Source organism: Aspergillus multicolor (genome assembly GCF_047715735.1).
Source record: "Aspergillus multicolor strain CBS 133.54 unplaced genomic scaffold BDW74scaffold_12, whole genome shotgun sequence".
In the NCBI taxonomy this organism is placed as follows: Eukaryota; Fungi; Ascomycota; class Eurotiomycetes; order Eurotiales; family Aspergillaceae; genus Aspergillus; species Aspergillus multicolor.
In genome coordinates this window covers 572,810-597,389 of record NW_027395963.1, presented here as the reverse complement: position 1 = coordinate 597,389, position 24,580 = coordinate 572,810, and the positions used below count along the sequence as shown (strand labels likewise).

The following is a 24,580-nucleotide window of genomic DNA, read 5'->3' as shown; positions in this document are numbered from 1 at the left end:
CTGCCTATAGGCTCACGGACTACGGAGGTGCATTGGGGCCTACGGAGTATCTTCGGGGCTCGAGCGAAGGACACCATATTTCTTTTTCGTGAGATCCCGAAGGGTGGAGAGAGACACATGTACCTAGGTCAGGTATGAATGATTTGCGGCGATCAGAGTCAAATCGGAACTGGACTGGAGTCATCCGGAGTTTCTGCCTTCTGGGATCCTGGGACCTACAGCATCAGCCAGAACTGCTAGGACAAACTTTCCAAGCAGCAGGAGAATGCCTGACCAGTTCTTGCCGTGCGTCAAGTAAAGTGCATTATAAACGCTACAATAGCCGTAGGATAGTACCATACCTACCTAGGTACCTATACAATATCCACCATGAGCCACTGCATGAACTCCCAAGAGCCACGGCTCCTCCCTGCCCTGCTGGACCACCGCGCAGCACGCCAACCAGACCAGGTCTGGGCCAAGTTTCCCGTCTCGCCGACTTCCTACACCCAGGGGTTCCGCGCAGCAACCTACGCCCAGATGCGCAATGCCGTCGACTACATGGCATACTTTCTTGCTGAAAGCATTGGAACAAGTGAAATATTCACAACTCTTGCTTATATGGGGCCTGGAGATCTGCGGTACTACATTGTGCTCCTGGCCGCTGTTAAGACGGGCTACAAGGTCTGTCTCTTTTGCCCGCTATGGCTCTACACCATTTGAGATGAGATGAAATGTACTAATTATGCCTCCAGCCCTTCTTCCCCTCCCCGCGTAACAGCATCTCCGCGCAAAAGGACCTGCTCACCCGCCTGGAAACGCGGGCGTTGGTGACGACGGACCCGGAGCTGCCCTTCGTCACCAATCTCCTCCGCCACCACTCCATCCAGGTCATTCAGATCCCGTCGCTGGACGAGTTACTCTGCCTGAAGAGTATGCCTTCTTATCAGTATGATCGGACATACGATGCGGCCAGGAACGAGCCCGTTTTCGTCCTGCATACTTCAGGCCCTACTGGTCAGTTGTCAGTTCGGGCGTCCCAGCCTTATTCAATGATCCATAGCTCTATGGTAGGCTTTCAGGTACTAACCAAAAGCCAAATAGGCACACCCAAACCCCTTGTCTACACGCACGAATTCGTCTGGCGACTCTACGTTGCAGCCACTGCGCCTCCACCCGATCTGGAGGGACTGGGAGACGCCCGCATCGAGCAGCACTTCCTGCAAGGAGAGTGGCTGTGCTTCCTGCCGTCTTTCCACGTAAGCTGCCTCCAGTGTTTCGCATAGAAGATGCAATGCTCAATGTACTGACAAGCACCATCCCAATAGATCGCCGGCATCGGATACGCACTCGTGGCAGCCATGTACAACAGCAACATCCCCGTCTTCCCCTTGCCAACCCGCCCCCCCTCAGCAGAGTACCTCGTGCAAGCCGTCCAACACGGCAAGTTCACCTGGGCTTTCCTCCTCCCCGTGATGGCCGACGAGCTCAGCCACGACCCCGCGGCCCTGACCCTCGTCGCCAAGCACCTCCAGTACCTCTTTTACACCGGCGGCGCGCTTCCAAATGCCACCGGGAAGACGGTGTCATCCGCGATCCCGCTGTACTCGGCCCTGGGCTCGAGCGAATGCGGCGTGATGCCCCAGCTGCGGCTCCCTCCAGCTCCAGCTGGCTCTCCCCAGGCTTCCAGCGAGCCCTGGCAATACCTGCACCTACACCCGTGCATAAACGCGCAGTTCCAGCCATACCTCGACGATCTGCACGAGCTGGTGATTGTGAAATCAACCTCCCACCCAGAGACACAGCCGGTATTTTCGCTCTTCCCAGACTCAATCGAGTATGCCACGCGCGACCTCTTCAGCGCCCATCCCACGATCCCGCACCTATGGCGCCACCGCGGCCGCCGCGACGACATCGTCGTCTTCCTGAACGGCGAGAAGACGAACCCCGTCACATTCGAGGCGCAGATCTCGCAGCATCCGGGCGTCAATGCTGCGCTTGTCGCGGGCGACCAGCGCGTCGAGGCTTGTCTATTGATTGAGCCGGCCGGCGGCGGCACAGGAACGGAGTGCGAGACTGCAAAGGAACGCCTGGTGCAGGCCGTCTGGCGCACGGTCGAAGAGGCGAATGCCGAGTGTCCGGCGCACGCGCGGGTCTCACGGTCCATGATCCTGGTTGCAGACCCCGCACGGCCTTTTCTGCGGGCTGGAAAGGGGAATGTTCAGCGCGCGGGGACACTGCGGCTGTACCGGGAGGAGATTGATGCTCTCTACCTTGAGGAGGGGCTGGAGGCTGCCCAGGCGACACCTGCAGGTGACAACCCAGCTAGGCTGCTGACGAACATGCGGCACGCACGTTCCGTCCTACGCGCCCTCGTCCAGGATGTGACAGGCTAGACGGAGGTCGAGGACAGCGCGGACTTCTTCGCGCTGGGGCTGGACTCGCTGCAGGCGTTGCGGATGAGTGCAGCGATAAGGGCGGCAGCCGGGGTCTCCATCTCGCCGGTTGGAATCTACAGGAGCCCAACGCTCAACCTGCTAGCTGACGCGGTCTACTCCAACTCCGCAGAGCAAGTCGAGGACGAGGACAACCGCCTCACCACCATGGCCCAGCTCCTCGACCACTACCGGCAGCAGATCGACCGGATCGAAACTCCCACGGAGCCTGTGCACAACAGCAGCAAAGACTCCCAGCCCTCAGCAGAACAGGCCATTATCCTGACCGGATCCACCGGGACAATCGGCTCATTCTTGCTCGACCACCTGCTCGCACAGGCAGAGCTCGAGAGCTCGCACGTTGATACACACATCTACTGCCTCAACCGCGCCACAGACTCAGCAGCCGTCCAAGCCGCCCGCAACAAGACCAGAAAGCTCCGCCACGCATTCCCCAGCGGTAAGGTAACCTTCCTAACAGCAGACCTAACTCACAAAACCCTGGGACTAAGCGAAGCCACATACCAAACCCTCCGCGCAACCGCAACACAGATCATCCACGCCGCCTGGCCCGTAGACTTCAACCAGCCCCTGCCCGCCTTCACGCCCAGTCTCACGGGCGTCCTGAATCTCATCGCGTTCGCGCGCGCGGCACCCAGGGCGCCGTCCTTGCTCTTCCTGTCCTCTGTCGCCGCCGTTACCCGGTACCATGCCACTACCAGTATTACCACCCTCCCCACTCCCGCCTCCACGGGGGGTTCCGATTCCTCAGTCCCAGAGACGATCATCGCGGACCCCGCCTGCGCCGCGCCCATGGGATACGGCGAGAGCAAGAACGTTGCTGAGCGGATGGTAGCGTATGCGGGCGCAGCGCTGCGCATCCCCTGCGGCATTGTGCGGATCGGACAGGTTTGCGGTGCGGCTGGGGCAATGGACACGGGAACGGAAACGGCAACGGCAAGAGCAGCGGATGCTGACGCCAGGCCGCGCGGTTGGAACGCTGCAGAGTGGCTGCCCAGTTTGGTCGTGAGCTCGCGGCATCTCAGGGCGCTGCCGGACAATCTGGGTATGGGTGTGGGTGTACGGACTGCCCGTGCACAGCGCAGCTTGAGTGAGGGTGGGATCGACTGGGTCCCTGTTGACCTCCTCGCGCCGATTCTGGCCGAGCTGTCTGCTTTGCTTTCGGACTCGGAGTGTACTGCCCACGGGCAAGGAAAAGATGAGGCGGAGGCGGGGGCGGCCCGGGTCTTCCACTGCGTGAACCCGGACCATCGTGGCGTCGCGTGGGAGGATCTGCTCCCGGCTATTCGGGAGGAGCTGGTGAAGCCTTGCCGGTTTGGGGGTGGGATTGACGGGGTCGATGTTGTCCCGATGGCTGAGTGGGTTGGTAGGCTGCGGGACTCTGTTGCTGCCGCCGTTGACGTTGACCTTGCGGCCAATCCTGCGGCGAGACTGCTCGGGTTCTTTGAGCAGACTGCTGGTCTCGCTGAGGCCGGGGGTCCGGGTGTTGTCCGTCTCTCGACTGTCCGGACGGCGCGGGTGAGCAGGAGGTCGAGGCAGCTGCGGGCGATTCGGCCTGAGTGGATGCGTGGGTGGGTGAGGGAGTGGCTGGACTAGGTAGGTAGGTACCATACCTATTGACGTATGGATGGATAGCCAATTCAATAGTTGTGTAAGTGCTCAGATATCAAACCTGTTGAGTCCACCTGCGTCTTTTCCGAGGGGGTAAGAACAATGAAGATAATCCCCGGCCATGGGAGCCTCCCCTACCCTACCTACCATAGGTATCCCAGGCCCTCACCGGTCTGCTCGTTCAAGGCCGCATACCTTCACTACCATAGTAGTCCGCAGCCCCAGTACCTCCCTGGCCACCTGAGCAACCTCTATCATGACCATCCATGTGTCCAGACCCACTCCGATCGCTGCTGCAGAGTCCCGGAGTACCAGACGCATATCATGCTGACTTCAGATGTACCGTATTATACGGTGCAGGATTCCTCCTACTCCGCTCGCTCATGGCAGACGGTGTGCATGGATAGCCAGAAGGCCTGCAAGGGATGGGGCGAACTAGCCGATTGGCTGCATTGCCCTGCCTCGGGCTTCAACACTGCGTAAGATACCTACCTCCATGTAGATACTGCATGCGTCCTACATGATGCCCTCGGCATCGAACGGACTCGCCGGGGAATTCGATACCCCGCTAAGTATGTCTGAAGGGGAGTCTGACAACGATGCAAGCGGATGACGCGTACTACCTAACCTAGGTGGGCAGATGATGAGGGCTAACAGGCGGAGAACTGTGGTATGGTAGGCCCTATGATGGCAGATGTCTGGCCAGAGCGTGCAGTGGGGACATGCGATGTATTTCAGGAATCGAGACACCTGGAGAGATAAACCTACCTACATACCCTACATACCACGGTTTGTCTGGGTTGATGTTAATGTTGACACTGACCTACCTCCTTACTCAATTGCATCTTCCTTACCTACCTAGGTAGCTTCATCATGTCCACCGAGCACTTCACCATCACCGAACACATCATCCCAGCCAGCCACATCCGCGAGTTCCCAGGGTGCACCGTCTATCAAGACGACATCCTCCGCCTTCACGTGAAGCAGTACACTCCGAAACCGAAACCCAACCCCAACGTCAGCCCTGCAGACGAATCTCCTCCCAAGGATAGAGACAAGAACAGCAATAGCGATACCAATGCAATCACCATCATCGCCGCGCACGGCGTCGCCCTGCCCAAAGAGCTCTACGAGCCCCTGTGGGACGAGCTACTCCCGCGCTGCCGCGCCCGCGGCGTCGAGGTCCGCGCGCTCTGGATCGCGGACTTTGTGAGCATGGGCGGCAGCGGGGTGCTGAACGACGGGGCTCTGAGTACAGACTGTAAGCGCTTTCTCCAGGGCTTCGCTGCTCCCTCCCAAGTTGTCTCCAGGGCTTCCGACCCGTGTTGTTAGATGGATGGATGCTGATGACCGTCTGCGGCCGCGCACCCTAGGCTCATGGAGCGACCACGCGCGCGACCTCTTCGTCCTGGTGAACCACTTCCGGCACGAGATGGTGCGCCCCATTGTGGGCGTTGGGCATAGCTTTGGCGGGAATATCCTGTGCGTCACCTACTCCTGCTCCTGCTCCTGCATCTGCACCGCGGCCTTCCGTTCCTCCCCTTCTCCTTCTCCTTCTCCTTCATGAGTGTTGTACTGTCACTGACCACAAGCGAACGCCCGCAGAACAAACCTCGCCTACCTGCACCCGCGCCTCTTCAGCACCCTCCTCCTCCTCGACCCCGTCATCCAGCTCTCCCCACCGACCACAAACCTCGGCCCCGACGCGCCGGCCGTCATATCCTCGATCCTCGCGCGCCCAGACACCTGGCCAACCCGCGCCGCCGCCGTGCGCGCACACCAAAAGCAGTGGGGGGCCTGGGACGCGCGGTGCACCCAGCGCATGGTCGTGCACGGGTTCCGCGAGCTCCCGACAGCGCTGTACCCCGCTCTCCCTAGGGCCGGCAAACCCGTCACCCTGACCACGACGAAGTACCAGGACCTCCTGGCGCAGATGCGCGTGAATGCTACCGGCCCGAGCGCCGTGGGCAGGCGTGCGTATCCGTCTGATCCTGATCCCGCGGAACTAGCGGCCCTGGTGGATCTGTACCGGCCCGAGCTGCGGAGGACGTTTGAGGCGCTGCCGGGTCTGCGGCCTTCGTGCTTGTGGGTTATGGGTGGGTCGACGCATCTTAGGCGGGAGGAGATTGTGAGGGGGATTGGGATGTGTGGGACGGGGCTGGGGGGGAGTGGTGGTGTGGGTAAGGGGGCTGTGAAGGAGCAGATTGTGGACGGGGCAGGCCATTTCTTTCCGTTTGAGCGGGTTAGCGACACGGCGGGGGTTTGTGCGGATTGGATTCAGGCCAGGATGGCGATTTGGAGGCTCGAGGAGGCCGAGTGGGTGCAGGGGAGAGCGGCGCTGGGGGCAAGAGGGCATTTGGTTGCTTCGCTGTATTAAGCCTGAAGGGCGGGGTCTGGCTTTGGTTTGGCTACAGCTAGCTGTACGCACTTCAGTTTGTGATCAATAGGCAATCCTGAAACGAGTCACCGGTGCGCGTTGCATCAGGAACCCCGGGGTTCACCCCTTCCTGGCCCTGTTTCCACGCAGGTCCGCCTGTCCGGTACCAACCATATGGTACCCTAGAGCTCGGTATCCGGTATCCCGCGCAACCGGGCATAATCACGGACGGCTGTCAGCCCCAGGAAGATCTCGACAGCCAGTTCTCTGCTCTGACATGCTGGTGCATAGATCACTCGGGTAAGAAACCATGTAATCATGCAGTCTGCCATTCCCGAGCCCAGTCGGGGACACGAAACTCCGGGGGTGTCCATATCCCGGGTATATGACGGCCACCCTGGTGCCCAGGTGGTCAGTGAGGGATCACTCATTCCCCTTCTCAGTCGCGGCCATATCCCTGGACCGTTTCTTCCTTCCATAACTGCCACCTCTTCCCACCCCAACCATGTCTCACCAAGACTCCAATCCCGTCGACCCCATCGCCGTCGTAGGCCTATCCCTCCGATTCCTCGGCGGCGCCAACGACCTCGCCGCCTTCTGGGACCTGCTCACCCAAGCTCGCTGCGTCTCGCAGGACTTCCCCACCAACCGCCTCAATGCTAGCGGCACGTACTGGCCTTCCCGCGTCAGGGGAGGCCACTTCCTCGACGAGGACTCGGACGGCACGGCCTTCGACGCGCCCTTCTTCAATCTCTCCACCGTCGAGGCCGCATCCATGAATCCCTAGCAGCGCCTGTTGCTGGAGGCCAGCTACACCGCGTTGGAAAATGGCACGCACCCCCGCCCCTTCCCTGCTTGATGGACGCTGCTGACCTTGTCAATTTGACCTCGCCAGCGGGCATACCCATCCACTCGATCGCGCACTCCAAGACGTCCGTGCATATCGGGTGTTTCACAGACGACTACAAGACGCTGTACCAGAAGGACCTGCGCGAGAACGTCCCCTACGCCGCGACAGGCATCACCACCACGCTCAACGCCAACCGCGTCAGCTGGTTCTACGACCTCACCGGGCCCAGCGTGAACGTGGATACCGCGTGTTCAAGCAGCCTGGTCGCATTGGACGTAGCCTGCCAGGGCCTGCGAGCGGGCCAAATGGGGATGGTACGTGCTATCCCTCTCCCTCACCCTCACACCTTCCAAATCTTAGGGTAGCATCATATGTCAGAACCGGAGGCTAACAAAAAGTGACGCAGGCACTCGTCGGGGGTGTGAACCTCCTGCTTGCCCCAGACCTCTTCCAGGTCCTCTCCGCCGCAAATATGCTCTCGCCCAATGGGCGCAGCTACAGCTTCGACGCACGCGGCAACGGCTACGGGCGCGGCGAGGGCGTGGGATTCTTGGTCCTCAAGCGTCTTGACCGCGCGTTGGACGACGGGGACACCATTCGCGCTGTCATCCGGGCGACGGCGTGTAACCAGAACGGCTACACGACTGCCATCACGCAGCCTAGCGCCGTGGCCCAGACAGCCTTGGTCGACGAGTGCTACGCCGCTGCAGGACTCGACAAGAGACGGACTGTCTATGTTGAGGCGCATGGTACCGGCACGCCCGCGGGAGACCCTGTTGAGGCGGAGGCGTTGGGTGCGAGTTTCCGGAATGCGCGGCTGCCGGGGGAGGGGCTTTATGTGTATGTGCACTCCGTCGGTCGTGGGCGTCCGGAGGACCGGAATATGGTCAACAACTAACACCGCTAAAGCGGATCCGTGAAGGCGAACATCGGCCATCTTGAAGGATCAAGCGGGATAGCAGGCGTCATGAAGGCAGTTGCGATGTTGGAAATGGGCGCTATCCCGCCCGTTGCAGACCTGCAGAAATTGAATTCGAAGATTAACGAGGTGGAATTGGGGCTGAACGTACGTTCCTTGTCACACCTGACCTTCCCCCTTCCTACCAAGTTCGTTATTCATCTGATGCTCGCTGGCAGTTCCCACGATCCCTCGTCCCCTGGCCGCGAGAAGGCCTCCGCCGCATCTCGGTCAACTCGTTTGGCTTCGGCGGGTCGAACGCCCATGCTGTCCTGGACGACGCGTACAACTTTCTGCTCGAGCATGGACTAGACGGCATAGCATATGTCCCACGAACGCAAACAACGAGCGAGCAATCCGTGGCTGTACAGATACCGGTCCGCGTCAAAGGGGAAACGCTCCTTGTAGACTCAACCACTTCAAAGGAGTATGGAGCCACTCCCGGTAAATGGCGCTTGCTCCCATTTTCCGCAGCGACCAGGGACGCCGTCACCGAGCAAGTCAAGGCCCACAGCGAGCATATCGCGCGTATAGAGCTGGGCGCCATACCACCGACCTACCTCGACTCACTATCCCACACCCTGATCAACCGTCGCAGCTGGCTTCCCTAGCGAACATGCGCAGTCGTCGCGCCAGATGCATCTCTAGGAGATGTCGCCGCGCACATGATTCCAGTGCGCGAGTCTTCATCAACACCCGGTGAAATCGCATTCGTGTTCACAGGCCAAGGCTCGCAGTGGCCGGAGATGGGCAGGGAGCTGCAGCACTACGCCGCGTTCCGCGAGCACCTAAAAGACGCAGACGCATACCTCCGCGCCATTGGCTGCCAGTGGAGCCTCACCGACGAGCTCCAGTCTCCCGCGGCAACAAGCCGGATCCACGAGCCGTGCATCAGCCAGGTGCTGTGCACGGCTGTGCAGATGGCATTGGTGGATGTGTTGGCTAGTTTCGACGTCCGCCCTGCCGTTGTAATTGGGCATTCGTCGGGTGAAATTGCGGCTGCGTGAGCTTTTCTTCTATCCCCTTTTGTTGCCGATGTTGTTCTTTGATGCTGACAAACTGTGCGATAGATACTGCTGCGGCGCCATCTCCGCGCGCAGCGCTTGGACCATTGCGTACTGGCGCGGTGTGCACGCCTCCGCCCTCAGGGAGACCGCCACCACCCCCGGCGCCATGCTGGCTGTTGGACTGGGCGCTAGCGAAGCAACGGCGTACTTAGTTGGCAGGCAGGGACTGACGATTGCCTGCTACAACGGTCCGTCCAGTGTAACCATCTCCGGCGTAGAAGCGGCAATCGACGAGCTCAAGGCAGAGCTTGATGGCGATAGCGTCTTCGCGCGGAAGCTCCGAACGGGCGTTGCATATCACTCCAAGCAAATGCAAGAGGTGGCTCAGGCTTACGCGGACGCTATCGGCGCCATAGAGCCTGGCTCAGCAGCCCTCAGGGAGCCAACAATGGTGTCCACCGTCGTCGGCCGTCAGATTTCTCTTGAGACCGTCCAGCAAGCGGACTACTGGGCACGTAATCTCGTTTCACCGGTGCGGTTTGCGCAGGGCTTTCAGGAGGTCTGCAGTAGCATGGACCTAAATGTCAATGTCTGCGTCGAGGTAGGACCCCATAGCACGCTCCGCGGTCCGATACAGGACATCCTGGCAGCTCAGGGGAAAGCAATGGAGTACATACCAACTCTGCAACGCAGACAATCGGGCTTGCAAACGCTGCTACAGGCCGTCGGGCACTTCTGGAGTCTCGGCCACTCCCCCGACATGACGCGCGCCAACCACGAAGGCCAGGACGTGCATGACCTAGTCTCCCTACCCGATCTCCCCGCGTATCGGTGGGATCACACGCGGCGCTATTTCCACGAGACCCGCGTGAGCAGACGCTACCGGCTGCGGGAGACGCCACGGTGTGACCTCCTCGGCGAGGCAGCAGTCGACTGGAACCCGCTCGAGGCGCGCTGGTGCAATTTCCTGCGGCGCTCGGAACACCCCTGGGTCGGGGATCACCGGGTAAGCAACCAAGCCCCACCAGTTCCCGGTGCTTCTATCTAACCCCTCCAGATCAACGGCATTGTCTTGTTCCCTGCGGCAGGAATGCTCGCCATGGCGATTGAAGCCAGCAGACAGGTATCGCAGGACCCAGGGACGATCACTGCGTATGAGTTGCGTGATATCGTGCTCAGCGCGGCGCTCGCCATCCCAGACCACGAGCGCGGCATTGAGACGCAGTTCTTCTTGCGGCAGCGGCCACAGGGCGGGTGGGCAGATTTCCGTCTCTGCGCCCTGGTCGAAGGAGACTGGGAGGAAACATGCCATGGGCAGATCCGCGCCGTGCACGAGTCGCACCGAGGCTCCCAGACTAATTCAAGTGACTGGCGCACTGATGCGGGTAAAAGTGCCTTACTGGGACTCACAAAGGCGTACGCGCGCATACAAGACACCGACGGAAAAGAGATAGAGATAGGCACATTCTACGAGAACCTGCAGAAATACGGCCTCGAGTTCGGGCCCTTGTTTCAGACGTTGCAGGCGGCGCACGCTGCGGGTACCACTGCTGCTGCACAAGTCAAGGTCGTGCATCGTGATGGGCCGCCGGAGCAGGACTATGTTGTGCACCCCTGCACGCTGGATGGGCTGATCCATATGCCGATGCTCTCTTTGCTGTATAATCCTTCGCGAGAGACATCGACGGCCATTCCATCCAAGATTCGCCGCGTCTGGCTGGATGCTAAAGGGTGGGCGACGCATGACTCCGCTGCTCAGGCGCTCTCAACAGTAGTCGCAAGCGACCGCCAAGGGGAAGAGGTGCAGTCAAAGGCTATAAGTGCGGACGGCTCGACGCTGCTTGCTGAACTCGATGGTATCCGGTTGACGAGGGTTAGTGGACCGCCAGACGCAGAGGATACACTGACCGTCGAGACGGAGCGGACATGGAAGCTGGTCTGGCTGCCGGATATTGATCTGATGAGCAGGACAATGGTGGACCAGTGGTGCACGACTAGGCTAGGACACCGTGAGAAAGATGGGGCGCGCCTCGAGTTCTATGAGAAGCTTGCCTTTTTGCAGTACGCGCGTCTCAAGCAGACTATACTGACACCATCGAAGCCGACCGTTGCCCCTCATTTGCGCCAGTACCTTGACTGGGCCTGTGATCAAGTTCAAAAGTTCGAGGAAGGAAGTATAGGTTACTGGGACCCTTCGTGGGAAGAACGCGCAATGTCCGCGGAACATCTGCAGCAGACCGAGAACTGGCTTGAGAATGCAAGCGCGGAAGGAAAAGCCCACGTTGCTGTTGGGCGCCATCTGCAGGGGATCCTGAATGGGAATATGGATCCTTCAGAACTACTGCAGTCCATGTCACCGCTCATGAGCGACATGAACGCCGAGTTCGCGTCAAGACCCAGCTACAGCTTGCTGGCAGAGTACCTGAGATTGTTTGCCCACAAGCAGCCCAACGCCGCGTACATTGGGCTCGGAGCAGGGACTGGTGCTCCGACGTCTTCTATTTTGCACGCGCTCAAGCCAAACAGCAATGCTGGCTCGTACAGTAATTACACCATCACCGACGTCGCCAATGCTCATCTTGAGTCTGCGAGGGCCGATCTCTCCTGCTTTTCGAATCTCTCGTTCAAAATGCTGGACATTGAGCAACCAGTGACGGCGCAGGGGTTCGTGGCAGGTTCGTACGATGTGGTAATTGCAGCAAATGCCCTGCATAGAGGCAAAGACCGAGCTGCCACTTTGGAGAACGTGCATCGCCTGCTGAAACCGGGGGGTAAGCTGATCCTTATCGAGGCAGTAAAAGCCGATGTTGGCCGGAATACGTTCGTCAGGGGCCTCCTTCCGGAATGGTGGTCCGGCCGTGAGGCAGATCAGGTGCAGGGGGTTTGCGTCCAAGCGTCTACCTGGTCGTTGCTGTTGCGCGACGCAGGTTTCACGGGCGTTGATCATGAGTTCCACGACTCTGAAGATCCCAGGTACAATGAGTTCAGCGTGTTGTTGAGTACGAAATGCACACTGCAGGATGGTGGCAACCGTCCAAACTCCGTGGACATAGTCTCAGCTCAGGACGTAGTGCCGCCATACACCCAAGCGCTCCAGCATAGTCTTCTCGAGGTCGGATTGGCGAGTCGCATTGTCAAGAATGCTGACGGCATCAGCACTGACCCGAGCGCGATCACTATTCTGGCCTTTGATATCGAGTCTCCCAAGCCTTATCTGCATGGTATAAATGCAGAGGGCTTGCGGGAAATTCAACGCATCGTGCATAACGCCAGGAACGTACTCTGGCTTACCAAGAGTACATCCGGGCCTGAACATGACATGGCGACAGGGCTTGGACGCGTCATTAACACCGAAGTCAAAGAGTGCAAGCTAATCAGAGTTGCCTTGGAAGCTCATAATGAGCCAAATACAGGGCAAATCCAAACCCTGATCCGTCTCATGAGTCAGATGCTCGCCAGTGCAGAGAACCGGTTTGAGGCTGAAGTCGAACAGCGCATGGGGCTCTTCCACATTGGCCGGCTGCAGGAAGATGCAGCGTGCCAGGAGGGCATCCACGAGAGGCTCTCTTCCAAGCTAGCGCGTGACCTGCCCTGGAAAGATGCCCCTGCTCTGAGGCTCGCCACTCAAACTCCGGGGCTCCTGGAGAGCTTGTGCTTTGTCGAGGACGACACCCAATTTGCGCCGCTGCCGGACGACGAGGTCGAGGTTGAAGTCAAGGCAGTCGGGCTCAACTTCAAGGACTGCTTGGCTGCGCTGGGCCGGCTGCCGATCGGAACCCTGGGAATTGAGTGCGCCGGCGCTGTTATCCGCGTTGGGGCCGCGTATCAGGATAGGTTCCGTGTCGGCGACCGGGTCTGCATGTTCACCGTCGAGGCTTTTAAGACCTATGCGCGCGGCAAGGCGCATACCGTCTGGCGGGTGCCGTCTGACATGAGCTTCGCCGAGGCAGCGTCGATTCCGACAATGTTTGGCACGGCCTGGACGGGTCTCGTGGATCTTGCGCGCCTAGAAAAGGGCGAGACTATTCTGATTCACTCAGGTGCTGGAGGGACCGGACAAGCCGCTATTCAGCTTAGCCAGTATCTTGGGGCAGAGGTCTTTGCAACCGTAGGATCTGAGCACAAGCGGGAGCTATTGATGACCGAGTACGGGATCCCAGCCGATCATATCTTCTACAGCCGCGATGCCTCATTCGCTCGAGGTATTAAGCACGCCACAAACGGCCGCGGGGTGGACGTTGTGCTCAACTCGCTGGCTGGCGAGAGCCTCCTGGCGTCGTGGGAAAGTCTCGCGCCGCATGGGCGCTTCATTGAGCTGGGGAAGAAGGATATTCTGGACAACGTTGGCTTGCCCATGCTCCCGTTTGTTAGACATGCTACCTTTTCGGCATTGGACTGGTCGGTCTGGACGGTGGAGCGGCCTGCTCATTCCCTGCAAACGATCGAGACAATTCTGCGTCTCCTCCAGCAGGGCATCCTCCATGCCTCTCGTCCACTCAATGTGTGCTCAATCTCTGATGTCCACAAGGCATTCTCAGTCATGGCAGATGGTAAGACAAGGGGCAAGACTGTGCTGGAAATTAGCCCTGAAGCTATCGTGCCGGTAAGATCCACCTCTATCATATCCTCCCAATCTGCATCCCTAACCGACTCCATAGACAATAACCACTCGACGCCCCACGTTCACCTTCGACGCAGATGCCACGTACGTAGTCGCCGGCGCATTCGAAGGTATTGGCCGCTGCATCATCCGCTGGTTAGTCGGACGAGGTGCAAGGAACCTGCTGCTGCTCTCTCGGTCCGGCCCAAGCACCCCAGCCGCTCGCGAGCTTGTCAATTCCTTACGCGCAGACGGCGTCACCATCCAGGCACCCCCCTGCAACATCGCCGACGCAAACTCCCTCTGTCTCGCCCTGCAAGACAGCAGCACTTCTCTCCCCCCAATCCGCGGCTGCATCCAGGCAGCAATGGTCCTACAGGACACGGTATTCACGCAGATGCAGCACGTCCAATGGACCGCCGCAGTTGAGCCCAAGGTCTCCGGATCGTGGAACCTGCACGCCCACCTCCCTCGGGGATTGGATTTCTTTGTCCTCCTGTCGTCCGTCTCAGGGATAGTCGGGCAGCACGGTCAATCCAATTACGCCGCCGGAAATACCTTTCAGGACAGCCTGGCACGGTACCGTGTATCCCATGGCGAAACAGCCACGTCCATTGACCTGGGTGCCATGGCCGACGACGGCTTCGTCGCGGAGAACGCCACTCTGCGTGATCGGCTCTTTAGCTCGGGGACCATGTTTCCCATCACGCGGGGCAAGTTTCTCGCGCTGTTGGACTACTACTGCGACCCCGTCATGGCGTCCCGCGTGGTCAGTGAACGCGACGCAAATTCCGCGCAGGTCATCTACGGGATCAATACACCCGCCGCCATCCATGCAGCTGGGCTTGATGAACCGGGCTTTATGGATAGGCCGACGTTTGGCTTCCTGCGTCGAATCCCTGTTGGTGCTGGGTCCGGTGACGGCTCGGGTCAAGGCAAGGCTCGCGATCTTCAAGCTGACTTTGTGTCTGCTTCGTCTCTAGATGAGGCTGCGGATGTTGTCTCTCAAGGTCTCGTTGCCAAAGTAATTAGGAGTATCTCCGGCCTGTCAGAAACAGATATTGACCCCGGGAAGTCGGTTGCTGGGTCCGGAGTGGACTCGCTGCTCGCGGTTGAAATTCACAGCTGGTTGCTCAAGACATTTCATGCTGATGTGCAAACATTTACGATTCTTGGCGGAGCCAGCTTTTTGGCAATTGGGAAGATGGTTGCGAGTAAAAGCTCGCTTCGAGTGGTACAAATCTGCATAGGAGCCCAGTCTTGATAGGTATTTCTCTCACTAGAAAGAATTAAATGGTTGTTGGCCCTCCCTCCTGATAGAATAGACGGACATGGCTCCTCCTCTATGTCGAACCTATCGTAAATCAGTGCCTCTTTTACAATCAGAATCTATGTGGTAAGTAGGGTAGAGTATGGAAGAAGCAATCAAGCTTACCGGCACAATGTTTGTATCCAGCAGCAGCAGGTGCAGATATGGAAAATGCCGAAGCAGAAAAGAAAAATTCCAATCAAGACAAGACTCCATGGCCGAGCCTTCCATCCCGATACCTAAATAAGAACACCAAGGTGAAAGGGAAAGCATCCGGAGAGTCGAATGGAATCAATAAAGCCGTTGCCTTTGTGGAGTTTTGCCAAACCATTTCAGGTTCAACCTGAGATTCCAGGATATCCAGCAAGCAAAGTCTCAGTGTCAAGCACCGTCCAGGCACCGACATCCTTCGGCGTTCGTTCGCTATTCCGGTCTTGTTCTTGAAAGTGTCTATGAGATCGGTCCCGCGGCGGCGAAGAGTGTGCTCTGCCCTCCTCGGTGTCGACTATTTGGTTTTGTGGGAGGCCAGATCGCGCGGCTGGAGGAGATTGCAGACGGAGGATGCGAGCTCGGAATACAATGATAAACTCGGGTATTTCTACTGGGGGGAACGAGGTGGGCGTCTGGGGTCGTCGACTTTGTCAGTTTCTTCGGCCAAGATCATCTCGGGGGGAAGGATGAGAGGCGGGGGCGGGGGCGGGGGCGGAAGGCTCGAGATGTTCGGCAACTAGGGGTTTGAGTTCTGGGAACATGGAGTATTTGGGGGCGGGCTTGCGAGGAGCTTGATGCTTGTTCCTGGACGAGGCGCTGGTTGTCGGTTGTGCTCTAGCTTCTTACTTGGTCTCCGTGGCCACAGTGGCTGGAGGAGTCAGCGAGGACGAGAGGCACGGTCCCATTTTAGCTGTGGGAGTGATTCGACGAGAAGTTGATGATCGGCTGATTCGGATTGAAGAAATGGCCTTTTAGTGATGGAAATCTAGAAGATGAAAGGAGGGGAGGAATGTTAAAGAGGAGAGGGTGAGAATCAGAGGAGAGGATGAGAAGTCGAGGGCGTGACTGGTCTGGTGTTACTGGACAATTCCTGCTTAGTCGGCCTTTACCCGATTTTTTAGCATGATGTTTCAATTCTAGTACCAGTAGGGACTCTTTTCACAGGAGCAATTGAGTTTTCCCACCGTCTTTGAAGCTAAAAGGATTCCTTTTTTGCCACTTAGCAGTGTTGAGTTTTAGAATCTTGATTATAAAGAAATGACAACTTCAGTAACATATCTTGATTTGAAAAGGAATGGGCTATGAAGTAGGTAGAAACAATCACGACAACCAAGAGTTCCTGTACAGTGGTTCAAACATGAGGCCTAGTCTTTGAGTGTCTAGAGACTGGACAGCAGCCTAGTATATCATCTAGCTCTGATACACAAGGGTGCCTGGAATTGAGTTCCAAGCCCAAAGATAGGTCTTGAAAACAAACAGCCCTGAATATCCTTTTACTTCACAATGACGGGCGCATAGAGGGGTGTTGTCGAGGTTTTAGACAACGGACTTGAACATCAGACCCTTTGAGTAAACATCAACAAAGCAGTTTCATGGCACTTAATACAATTTGTTCTTGTTCTTGGCTCCCTTCCGCTGAACGAGCTTGGTGTAAGAGCCGTCACCCATGTTAGACTGCTGACAGTGGCCCGCTTTGCAGCCTTCGCAGAGCCCCTTCTTATGAGGCTCCTTGCTCTTCTTTTCGTAGACAGGTTTCTCGACTTTAATGCCGTTCCACTTCTTAAGGCGATAGGCCACGCGATCAGCATAACTCCCATCTAGCATGGGGCGGCTCAGGGAGTTGCACTTCTTGCAGCGTTGGTGGTAGACGCGAGCGTTGTAGCGTTTGTCAGGGTAGAGGCGAATAGTAATCGCGACCATTCTGCTAAACCATCCTTTAGACTTGCAGGATTTGTTGTTGCAGACAAAATCGCCCATGACGTTGGTTGACTTCGATTGGATTGTTCCTTCGTCGGTATCAAAAGGATAAAAGGTCATTCTCAGGCCAAAAGGCTCGACCAGCTCGAGGACCGAAGAGTGGTGCTCGCCAAACATGGAGTGAGTCTTCACGGCTTTCTTGCGAGAAGGCATTTTGAGGTGTCTGAAATCTTTAATATACCTGTGAAGGAAACACTTAGCAGTGTTTAGACCCTGGGGCCTGGTCAAAATAGCGTCAATGGTGAATTGGTGAACAAAGAGTGCAAATGACAAAAGGTGTGTGGGAGAAGTAAAGAGGAGGATTACAGAAAGGAATCTGGAAGAAAGGCAAGAGATATAGGATTAGGTGGGGTGATATTCTCTTCTCTGGTGTCAAGAAATCTGTTTGCATTGTGTAACTGTGTTGCGCATATCATTAGTCCTGCATCACGTCATTCCCAGGACGGAGCGTTATATTGACAGTCATTATCCCCTTGTACAGCAGTGATACAGATCACTGAGTCGTTTCAAGAGCATGGCATTAGAATATAAGTTGCACTTAAAACTCGAAGTTCAATGTGTTCTTCAGAATGTCTCTGAGAAGGCATCGCATTCATCCAAACGTTCGGTTTTGCCATGCCAAAGATACCGAGTCGACAGAATAAAGTCTCAATAGGCATATCACATCCACGTCACCCCAGCCGTATCCACTTCGGGAAGCTCTATACCGCGGAAGAGGCTATCGAAAAGAGTGATATCAATGTCCTGGACAGTCCAATCGATTTCTGGGTCAACGGACAGCTGTTCTGATTGAGCATTAAATTCCAGAGCTTCATTCGAAGTGAAACCTCGTAAGTCGCTGGCTTGCATTTCATATTCCCCTGGCTTTGCAGTTCTAATAACCGAATCATACGCGCGAGAAATCATTCCATGACTCGGATCACCATTGAAATCTCCGTTAATAGCGACGGACTGACTCGGCTGCGCAGTCTTCGAGATCCTTGCAGCTCCCAGCTCTCGCTCGAGCCTGATCGTCCCATAATACGGGATGCGAATGTGCAGCGCCTTTCCGCCCTTCTTGACCGTCCCATCAATCTCTTCTTCATCGCCATCTACAGACGTCGGGCTCGTGGTTGTGTTGTATGCTGTTCCGCTCGCAGCGCTCGACTCCACATCAAGCAAGTGCCGTATGATACGAGTAAGCCGAGGCGCTATGGCCCCGGAAGTGTTGTGCTCCATTGCAGCGGTGGAGGCAATGATCTCGGCGGTGCGCTCCATCATTCCGCGATCGGTTGGCCGACTGTAAGCGAGCGGGTTGAAGAAGCTGGAAGAGGAGTTGGTGGTAGAGTTGATGTGAGCAAGGCACAAGATCATCGTCGCGACGAAGGCGAGGAAGTCACAGCCACGGCAGTAGTAATCTACAGGATTCGAGGTGCGGAACATGATATACCGGGATAGGAGCTCACGGCTCGCGTTGATTGCTACAGCTTTGCTATGCTCCTGGGTTTGATCCGTCGAAGGACGGAGCATGTACGGCAAATGGAGTCGGGCGAGAAGGTGGTAATGGGTGAATTGGATCATCAGGCGGATTGTGTCGTTCACGAGGTCAGACTCCTTGCCAAAGCTTGGGGATAGCCACCATTGGGGAGGCATCTCGGCGGCAGCGATTTGTAACAGACTGTCGGCCTCCCGGGTTGTTTGAAGATCATTGATTCCTGCATCGTTACGTCGCACAATACGTCCGGAGACGGCGCAGTGGAGGCGCTCTAGGCGGCCTTGGTGATCAAACTTGGATAGATCGTCAGGAATAGCGAAGCGCCCTTCAAGTGCGGTTTGGGGCAGCCCGAGCATGAGGGAGAGGTAGTGGTCCATCTGGACGAGACGGAAGCAAACATCGTCAGCGTCAAAAGTGGCCCGCGTTGTGGGGTCCAAGAATCTGGAGGAAGGCAGGGTTGAGGCTCGATGGAGGCCCATCATCTGCGCGGCTGTAGTTGCGCGCTTTACGGCCATCCATGCCCGGTGCAGATTGCCGGCGTAGTTCTGGTACATGACCTCCAGCATGACACACTCGAGGCCCTCAACTGAAGTGATGAGCTCGTCGTTGGATGTTACCAGTCTGATTGCCTTCTCAACAACACGAGTCACGATTTCGCGGTACGACAGGCTCAGATCATCGAGCTGCTGTACAGCAGATGGGATGACACCTTGCATGTATGTCGCCAGCATGAGAAGCCTCCGAGCGATCAACACAGGATGAGAGGATGTCAGCGGCAGCTTGAGAGCCTCACTTGGTGACAAGTCCTTGCCGAAACTGCACGTCCGCCAGCATAACGGGATGCAGAGCAGGCCCAATGGAAGGGAGCTGATGACCTCAAGGTCATCGTCACTAGGCCAAGCCGCGAGTAGCTCGCGGCACAGCTCATCATACTTTCCATGACCAGAGATCTGCGGTCTGGGTACAGCTGAACTCGCTTTTGTCCTTGTGTCCGTCAGCTCCTCCTGCAGCTGCTCTCTGTCCCCTTCCACTCTCTCGACCATTGACGAGCGGACACCAGCAGCACTGGCCAAACGCCCAAGCACCTCCTCAACCCGCCCAAGCCTCGCCCCCAGTTGGCTTTGACTCCCACATGATGTCTCCAGTTTATCAGAAACCTCGAGCTCCTGGCTAACACAAGCCGTCCCGCGTTTCCTGCAGTTATTGCAGATGGCGTGTTCGGCCGAAGCGAAGATACACCGCACCTTGCGCCGCTTGCATTCCCAGCAGCTCTGAGTTCCTTTCCGAACTTTCCGACGCTTAGACGGGTGAATCTGATCGTCGAACATTGCTGACGGGATAACTGGAATATTGCAAGGCGATGGAACAGATTGGAGGATGGGAGAAGAACGGGGATGAGAATGGGAAGGAGCGCAAGGCTGACAAATTCGGCCGAAATCTCGGCGTTTACGACTCGGTCTCGGACATTGCACCACGCGACAGCAGTTCGATGACTCCAATATCTAAGGCATGAGATGTCTGGAAACAATCAAGCAGTCTTTCAGATACTGATGGCCTGCTCATTTTACTTGACACAATCCTCGTTCTTGCAACACAGAAGCATGGCCGCGCTACACCAGCAGGGCAAACCCCATCCTACCACCTCCAACACTCTATACAGAAGCTAGCTACTCCCTTCCCCCCCAAACCCTTCCCAAAAACCCCTCCGCGCTCTCAAAAACATACTCCGGCATCAACGCATTCCAAGCCCCGTTGGCACTAAATGCCCCCGCCGCAAACGCCAAACAGATCCCCTCAGTAGCCGGCCTCGCAAACCCCTCCCTCATCTCCACGGGGATAGACGGGTGGTCGTTCCGCGGCACCCAAGACGTCTTCCACTTCCCACTCAAAAAATCCTCTTTCTTCACCTTTTCAATGGCAAAGGGCTTTCCGCCTCGGATTTTCTCCCCTAGTTTCACCAGTTCAGAGAGTGTAAGTGTTGTCCCGGCTATACCGGAGATAACGGGCCAGGATCCGTCATATTCGATGGCTTTCACGATGATGGCCGTGAAATCAGACACGGTCGTCAGGGTGATAAGTGCATTTTCTGCGTTCTCGCCATCAACAAGGATGGCGCGGCGGTTCGCAAAGTCAATGGGTATCTGGAGCGGCGCGATATGGCGCGTCGTGGTGTACGGGGCCGCGAGGTAATTCGTGAACAAGCCCGGCTGGAAAAGGGCATATTCGAGGACTTTTTCCTCTTTGTTGAGTTCGGCCAGGTAGGCTCGAACAGACGACTTATAGGCGTACCAGGACAGATGCTCGAACGAGGACGAGGCCCACTCGCTCGGTGCGAAGCGGCGAACACCTGCGAGTATCGAGGCGTCGATGAGGCGGCGCTGCACGGGGCTATCTTGTGTTTCTTGCTCTATGATAAAAGAGAGGAGCGTGTGCACGCCCCTAAGGATTATGGCGAGGTCCGAGGTCGAGCTGTAGGATGTTTTCATCCATGTTATACCTGGAGCTAGGGGGGCGGTTGGGGCGTCCTATATAGGTGGTTAGCTGAGTAGGTGGGAACAAGGAGATGAAGAGCGTATAGACCTTGCGAGAAAGAAGAAGGATCTCATGCTTCTTTGTTGCGACGAGGGCGTCGACGACTTCTTGGCCGACGCCTGTATTTGTGAGTCTTTGTCAACCCAGTCCAAGCTTGCGAAAATATATATCAGCAGCAAAGGAAAAGACATACCACTTGTGCCACCCGCAATCGCAATCTTAACCATTTTTAGTGTATATACCGAATTTCCAGAGGAAAGTAGTTGATCGAATCGATGTCCGCTCGATTTCTGAAATCGTCGCTGGTTTATTGGTGCTCTTACTGAGGAGTTACAGCGAGCCCTATATAGCCGCATTGGCCCGAAGATTCGGCCGAACACGCACGTCAGGGAAACATCGCTTGGTAAGCACAAGCTGGACATCTCGAAACAAAATGTTACACAGTTCGGCCGAAACTGGCCATTTGACTTGACTTCTTCGGCGGGTATGAGGCCTGGGCTGCTGTGTAGCCTTGATTGCAGAGGGGTACGACTACCGGCGATGGCCGAGTCCTTGCGTAGCGCCGCTCCGTTGCAATTCTGAAGATTGAGAGCCACGCAATGGTTGTTTTCCGACGAGTTTTCTTCATCTAGATGTAAAATCATAGTTGTCTCATTTCTATCACTCTATTTCTTGATTATCATGTAGGTCTAGTTGGGTATGTCTCTATCGCTACATGATACTCTTCTACACTAGTGCGTGAGAGCGGAATAGCCTACATGAGATTAAAAGGTCTGGATTATTCTTCGTGTAACATAAAGCATTAGAATGACATGTGATGCATAGCTAGGACATATGTGATATCCATACTGGAAACCGCACAGTATTGATGGCGACCAATCCCCTCCAGCTCAGACACAAACACACACTCACGCCTTCTGGGCAATGTCCTCGTGGGTCGTTGTGACATCCTTCTCGGTAATTCCCATCTCAGCAGCATAGGTTCCGTGGGGCTTCCACTTGGCGGAGGTACGGGGGGTGGTCTCCTCCATCATCTTGTCAACCTGCTCGAGGGTAAGACCCTTGGTCTCGGGGATCAGGAAGTAAGCGTAGACAAAGGCGCAGGCGCAGAGGGAACCCCAGATGAAGAAGACCTTGGACTTGAGGTTACCCTTGTCCTCGTCGACCATGTAGGGGGTGATGACGGCAATGATGCAGTTCCAGAGCCAGTTGGAGGCAGTGGAGAGAGCGACACCGCGGGAACGGATGGGCAGAGGATAGATTTCACCGATGACGACCCAGGCGCCAGGGCCCCACGTGGAGGCGAAGAAGAAGATGTAGATACAGATGAAGGCGATCTGGGCGCTGACGGTCTTGTTGTTGCTACCATCCACAACACCAGCGATGGCAACGATGAACTGGCAGACGACCATGCCCAGGGCACCCCAGAGGAGCAGAGGGCGACGACCGATCTTCTCCATGGTCCAGAAGGAAACGGGAGTAGAGAAGACGTTGACGATGGTGGTAATCATACTGATGAGGAAGGGGTCGGAGATGGTACCAAGCTGCGACAGTTAGCTTTGCGGAAATACTAGATAGAAGGGTAGCAACTTACGTTGGTGAAGAAGGTGGTTCCAAAGTAGAAGACAAAGTTGACACCAGTCCACCTGCGCAGGTTAGTTATTGTATAAGATACACTAGGGAGGGAAACATACTGTTGCATCATCTGAAGGGAGGTACCCAGAATGGTGCGGCGGAGGTTGCTGTTAGGAGACCATATGCTTCCACGGAAGCAGTTGGCCCAGGTTGCAAAGTAGCCACCCTGGGGGATGACGGTCATCTCGTACTCGTTGTTGGCGACAATCTCAGCGAGCTCTTCCCTGACGTACTCGGAATCTTGGGGCTGGCCACGAACGCGAGCAAGCACCTTGGTGGCGCTGGCCAAATCGCCCTTGCGGACGAAGTAACGAGGTGACTCGGGCAGAAGGAAGAGACCGACAGCAAGGATAATAGCCCAGAGAAGCTGGAGAGCGATGGGAATACGGTAGGAGCCGGAGTCGGTGCGGTTCTCAGTTCCGTAGTCGACGCAGGAAGCCAGCATCAGACCGATGGTGACACAGAACTGGTATCCAGAGACGATAGCACCACGGACTTTGCGGGGAGAAATCTCCGACATGTAGAGAATCAAAATGGCAGAGACGAAACCGACACCGAATCCAGCAACCAGACGGCCGACAACCAGCAGGGCAACCGTGGTGGAGGCAGTCTGCAGAGCAACACCGACCATGAAGATTCCGCAACCGCTGATGATAGTTGTACGACGACCGAACCAATCTGCGAGATCACCGGCGATGATGGCGCCGAAGAAGGTACCCGCGGAGAGGATAGAGGTGATGAGGGACTTGTTCGAGGATGAGATAACGTAGCCTTTGATGTTGTCGGCGGCTTCGTAGTCGGCTTTGACCTATTGACACCACTGGTTAGATCGAAAATAAGCCGAAGCGGTCAGAGATTGCGAACCTTTCCAGTAAACTCGTGAATGAAGTAGTCCATAGCCAGGACACCGTTGATGTAACCCGAATCGTAACCAAAGAAGATACCACCAAAGGCAGCGAAGGCGCACATCAGGTAGGTCTTCCAGGTGACGGGGGCCTCGACCCTGCCGCCAGCAACGACACCGTCCGCCATGGCGATGGCTTAGGAGAGGAACGCTGTATAGGGAGAGAGAGAGACAGAGAGAGAGAGTAAAGAAGAGCTGGTGGTGGTGGGGCTCGACTGCCGGCGTCGTGGGGAAGATGGAGAAGACGGAGAAGACGAGGGGATGAGGAGAAGAAGAACTGGGAGACGAGGAGGGAGGGACAGGCAATTTATAACCTGCATGCAGGAGTGAATGGGTTTTGAAACCAGACCGGGCTCGCGGTTTCCCCATGGCTTGACTCGGATCGGGTACCGGGGAGCCCACGGGGAAACACCTGACAGTCGGCTCCATCTGTGAATGACAAGTAGTGTGACCAGGAAATTTCTTCGCTTGGTTCCTGCTCGCTGAAGTAGCGGAGTCCCCACTGTTGGCGTGAATTCAAATTGCCTCCCAGACGGTAGTTGAGTGGTCTGAGACTGAGGACCGAGCAGCAGCAGTACCTCGGGGGCGCTGCGCTGACCAGGAGAATTCCAGGCCAATGAGGGCCGTCAGCGCAGACTTTGCCGCAGCGATTATAGGTTGCATCGCTGGTGCTGTGTTCCCTGACCCTCGCGGTGGTGAAATATGACAGGAACACTGGCTGAGGCCGACGCTAACACCGCCAAGGCCCGTGCGATTCGTGGCGACGACAAGGCCATGGGGGCTGGCCATACAGAAGATCGGGTCAACCCCGACTGTCAGCTCGGGAGAGATGTGGAGGAGGAGTCTGGAGTCGGAGGCAGCTGGATTGGGGCCAGAGACCGAGCAGGGGGCGGAAAAGTGGCCAACCACGTGGTCTGCTG

At 56.7% G+C, this 24,580-nt stretch overlaps 6 protein-coding genes across 6 annotated transcripts; 3 read left to right on the top strand and 3 right to left on the bottom strand.

The window, feature by feature from the left end:
- Nucleotides 1-369: 369 nt before the first annotated feature.
- BDW74DRAFT_185288 (uncharacterized protein) lies at nt 370-4,031 on the top strand (the record flags this gene model as incomplete). Its single annotated transcript, XM_073731019.1, has 5 exons — nt 370-663; nt 735-996; nt 1,084-1,238; nt 1,308-2,339; nt 2,376-4,031. 5 exons carry the CDS (start codon nt 370-372, stop codon nt 4,029-4,031), a joined length of 3,399 nt encoding a protein of 1,132 aa, XP_073583964.1.
- A 775-nt stretch (nt 4,032-4,806) lies between these two features.
- BDW74DRAFT_185286 (alpha/beta hydrolase) lies at nt 4,807-6,550 on the top strand. The gene is made up of 3 exons (XM_073731018.1): nt 4,807-5,307; nt 5,420-5,528; nt 5,652-6,550. Exons 1-3 carry the CDS (start codon nt 4,920-4,922, stop codon nt 6,421-6,423), a joined length of 1,269 nt encoding a protein of 422 aa, XP_073583963.1. The 5' UTR covers nt 4,807-4,919; the 3' UTR covers nt 6,424-6,550.
- A 378-nt stretch (nt 6,551-6,928) lies between these two features.
- On the top strand, nt 6,929-15,102 carry BDW74DRAFT_178239 (uncharacterized protein; the record flags this gene model as incomplete). Its single annotated transcript, XM_073729154.1, has 9 exons — nt 6,929-7,183; nt 7,234-7,587; nt 7,680-8,113; nt 8,183-8,339; nt 8,411-8,759; nt 8,856-9,234; nt 9,302-10,244; nt 10,296-13,841; nt 13,897-15,102. 9 exons carry the CDS (start codon nt 6,929-6,931, stop codon nt 15,100-15,102), a joined length of 7,623 nt encoding a protein of 2,540 aa, XP_073583962.1.
- Nucleotides 15,103-16,403: 1,301 nt separating this feature from the next.
- Nucleotides 16,404-17,929, bottom strand: BDW74DRAFT_153280 (3CxxC-type zinc finger protein). Its single transcript, XM_073724492.1, has one exon. It carries the CDS (start codon nt 17,266-17,268, stop codon nt 16,738-16,740), a length of 531 nt encoding a protein of 176 aa, XP_073583961.1. The 5' UTR covers nt 17,269-17,929; the 3' UTR covers nt 16,404-16,737.
- BDW74DRAFT_167926 (fungal specific transcription factor domain-containing protein) lies at nt 17,776-21,348 on the bottom strand (the record flags this gene model as incomplete). Its single annotated transcript, XM_073726755.1, has 6 exons — nt 17,776-17,879; nt 18,072-19,755; nt 19,829-19,887; nt 20,376-21,114; nt 21,170-21,240; nt 21,315-21,348. The coding sequence occupies 6 exons, from the start codon at nt 21,346-21,348 to the stop codon at nt 17,776-17,778; spliced, it is 2,691 nt and encodes an 896-aa protein (XP_073583960.1).
- A 431-nt stretch (nt 21,349-21,779) lies between these two features.
- BDW74DRAFT_153277 (sugar porter family MFS transporter) lies at nt 21,780-24,389 on the bottom strand. The gene is made up of 4 exons (XM_073724491.1): nt 23,621-24,389; nt 22,816-23,564; nt 22,716-22,767; nt 21,780-22,665 (listed from the first exon to the last, which is right to left on the bottom strand). The coding sequence occupies exons 1-4, from the start codon at nt 23,786-23,788 to the stop codon at nt 22,030-22,032; spliced, it is 1,605 nt and encodes a 534-aa protein (XP_073583959.1). The 5' UTR covers nt 23,789-24,389; the 3' UTR covers nt 21,780-22,029.
- Nucleotides 24,390-24,580: the final 191 nt, after the last annotated feature.

Excerpts from the sequence above, each read along its gene's own strand:
- BDW74DRAFT_185286 (XM_073731018.1), top strand. The coding sequence starts at position 4,920 with ATGTCCACCGAGCACTTCACCATCACCGAACACATCATCCCAGCCAGC. Across the intron at positions 5,308-5,419 it reads CGGGGCTCTGAGTACAGACT|GCTCATGGAGCGACCACGCG; the intron begins GTAAGCGCTTTC and ends CGCGCACCCTAG. Across the intron at positions 5,529-5,651 it reads AGCTTTGGCGGGAATATCCT|AACAAACCTCGCCTACCTGC; the intron begins GTGCGTCACCTA and ends GAACGCCCGCAG.
- BDW74DRAFT_153280 (XM_073724492.1), bottom strand. The coding sequence starts at position 17,268 with ATGCCTTCTCGCAAGAAAGCCGTGAAGACTCACTCCATGTTTGGCGAG.
- BDW74DRAFT_153277 (XM_073724491.1), bottom strand. The coding sequence starts at position 23,788 with ATGGCGGACGGTGTCGTTGCTGGCGGCAGGGTCGAGGCCCCCGTCACC. Across the intron at positions 22,768-22,815 it reads TCCCTTCAGATGATGCAACA|GTGGACTGGTGTCAACTTTG; the intron begins GTATGTTTCCCT and ends TAACCTGCGCAG. Across the intron at positions 22,666-22,715 it reads GAACCACCTTCTTCACCAAC|CTTGGTACCATCTCCGACCC; the intron begins GTAAGTTGCTAC and ends TAACTGTCGCAG.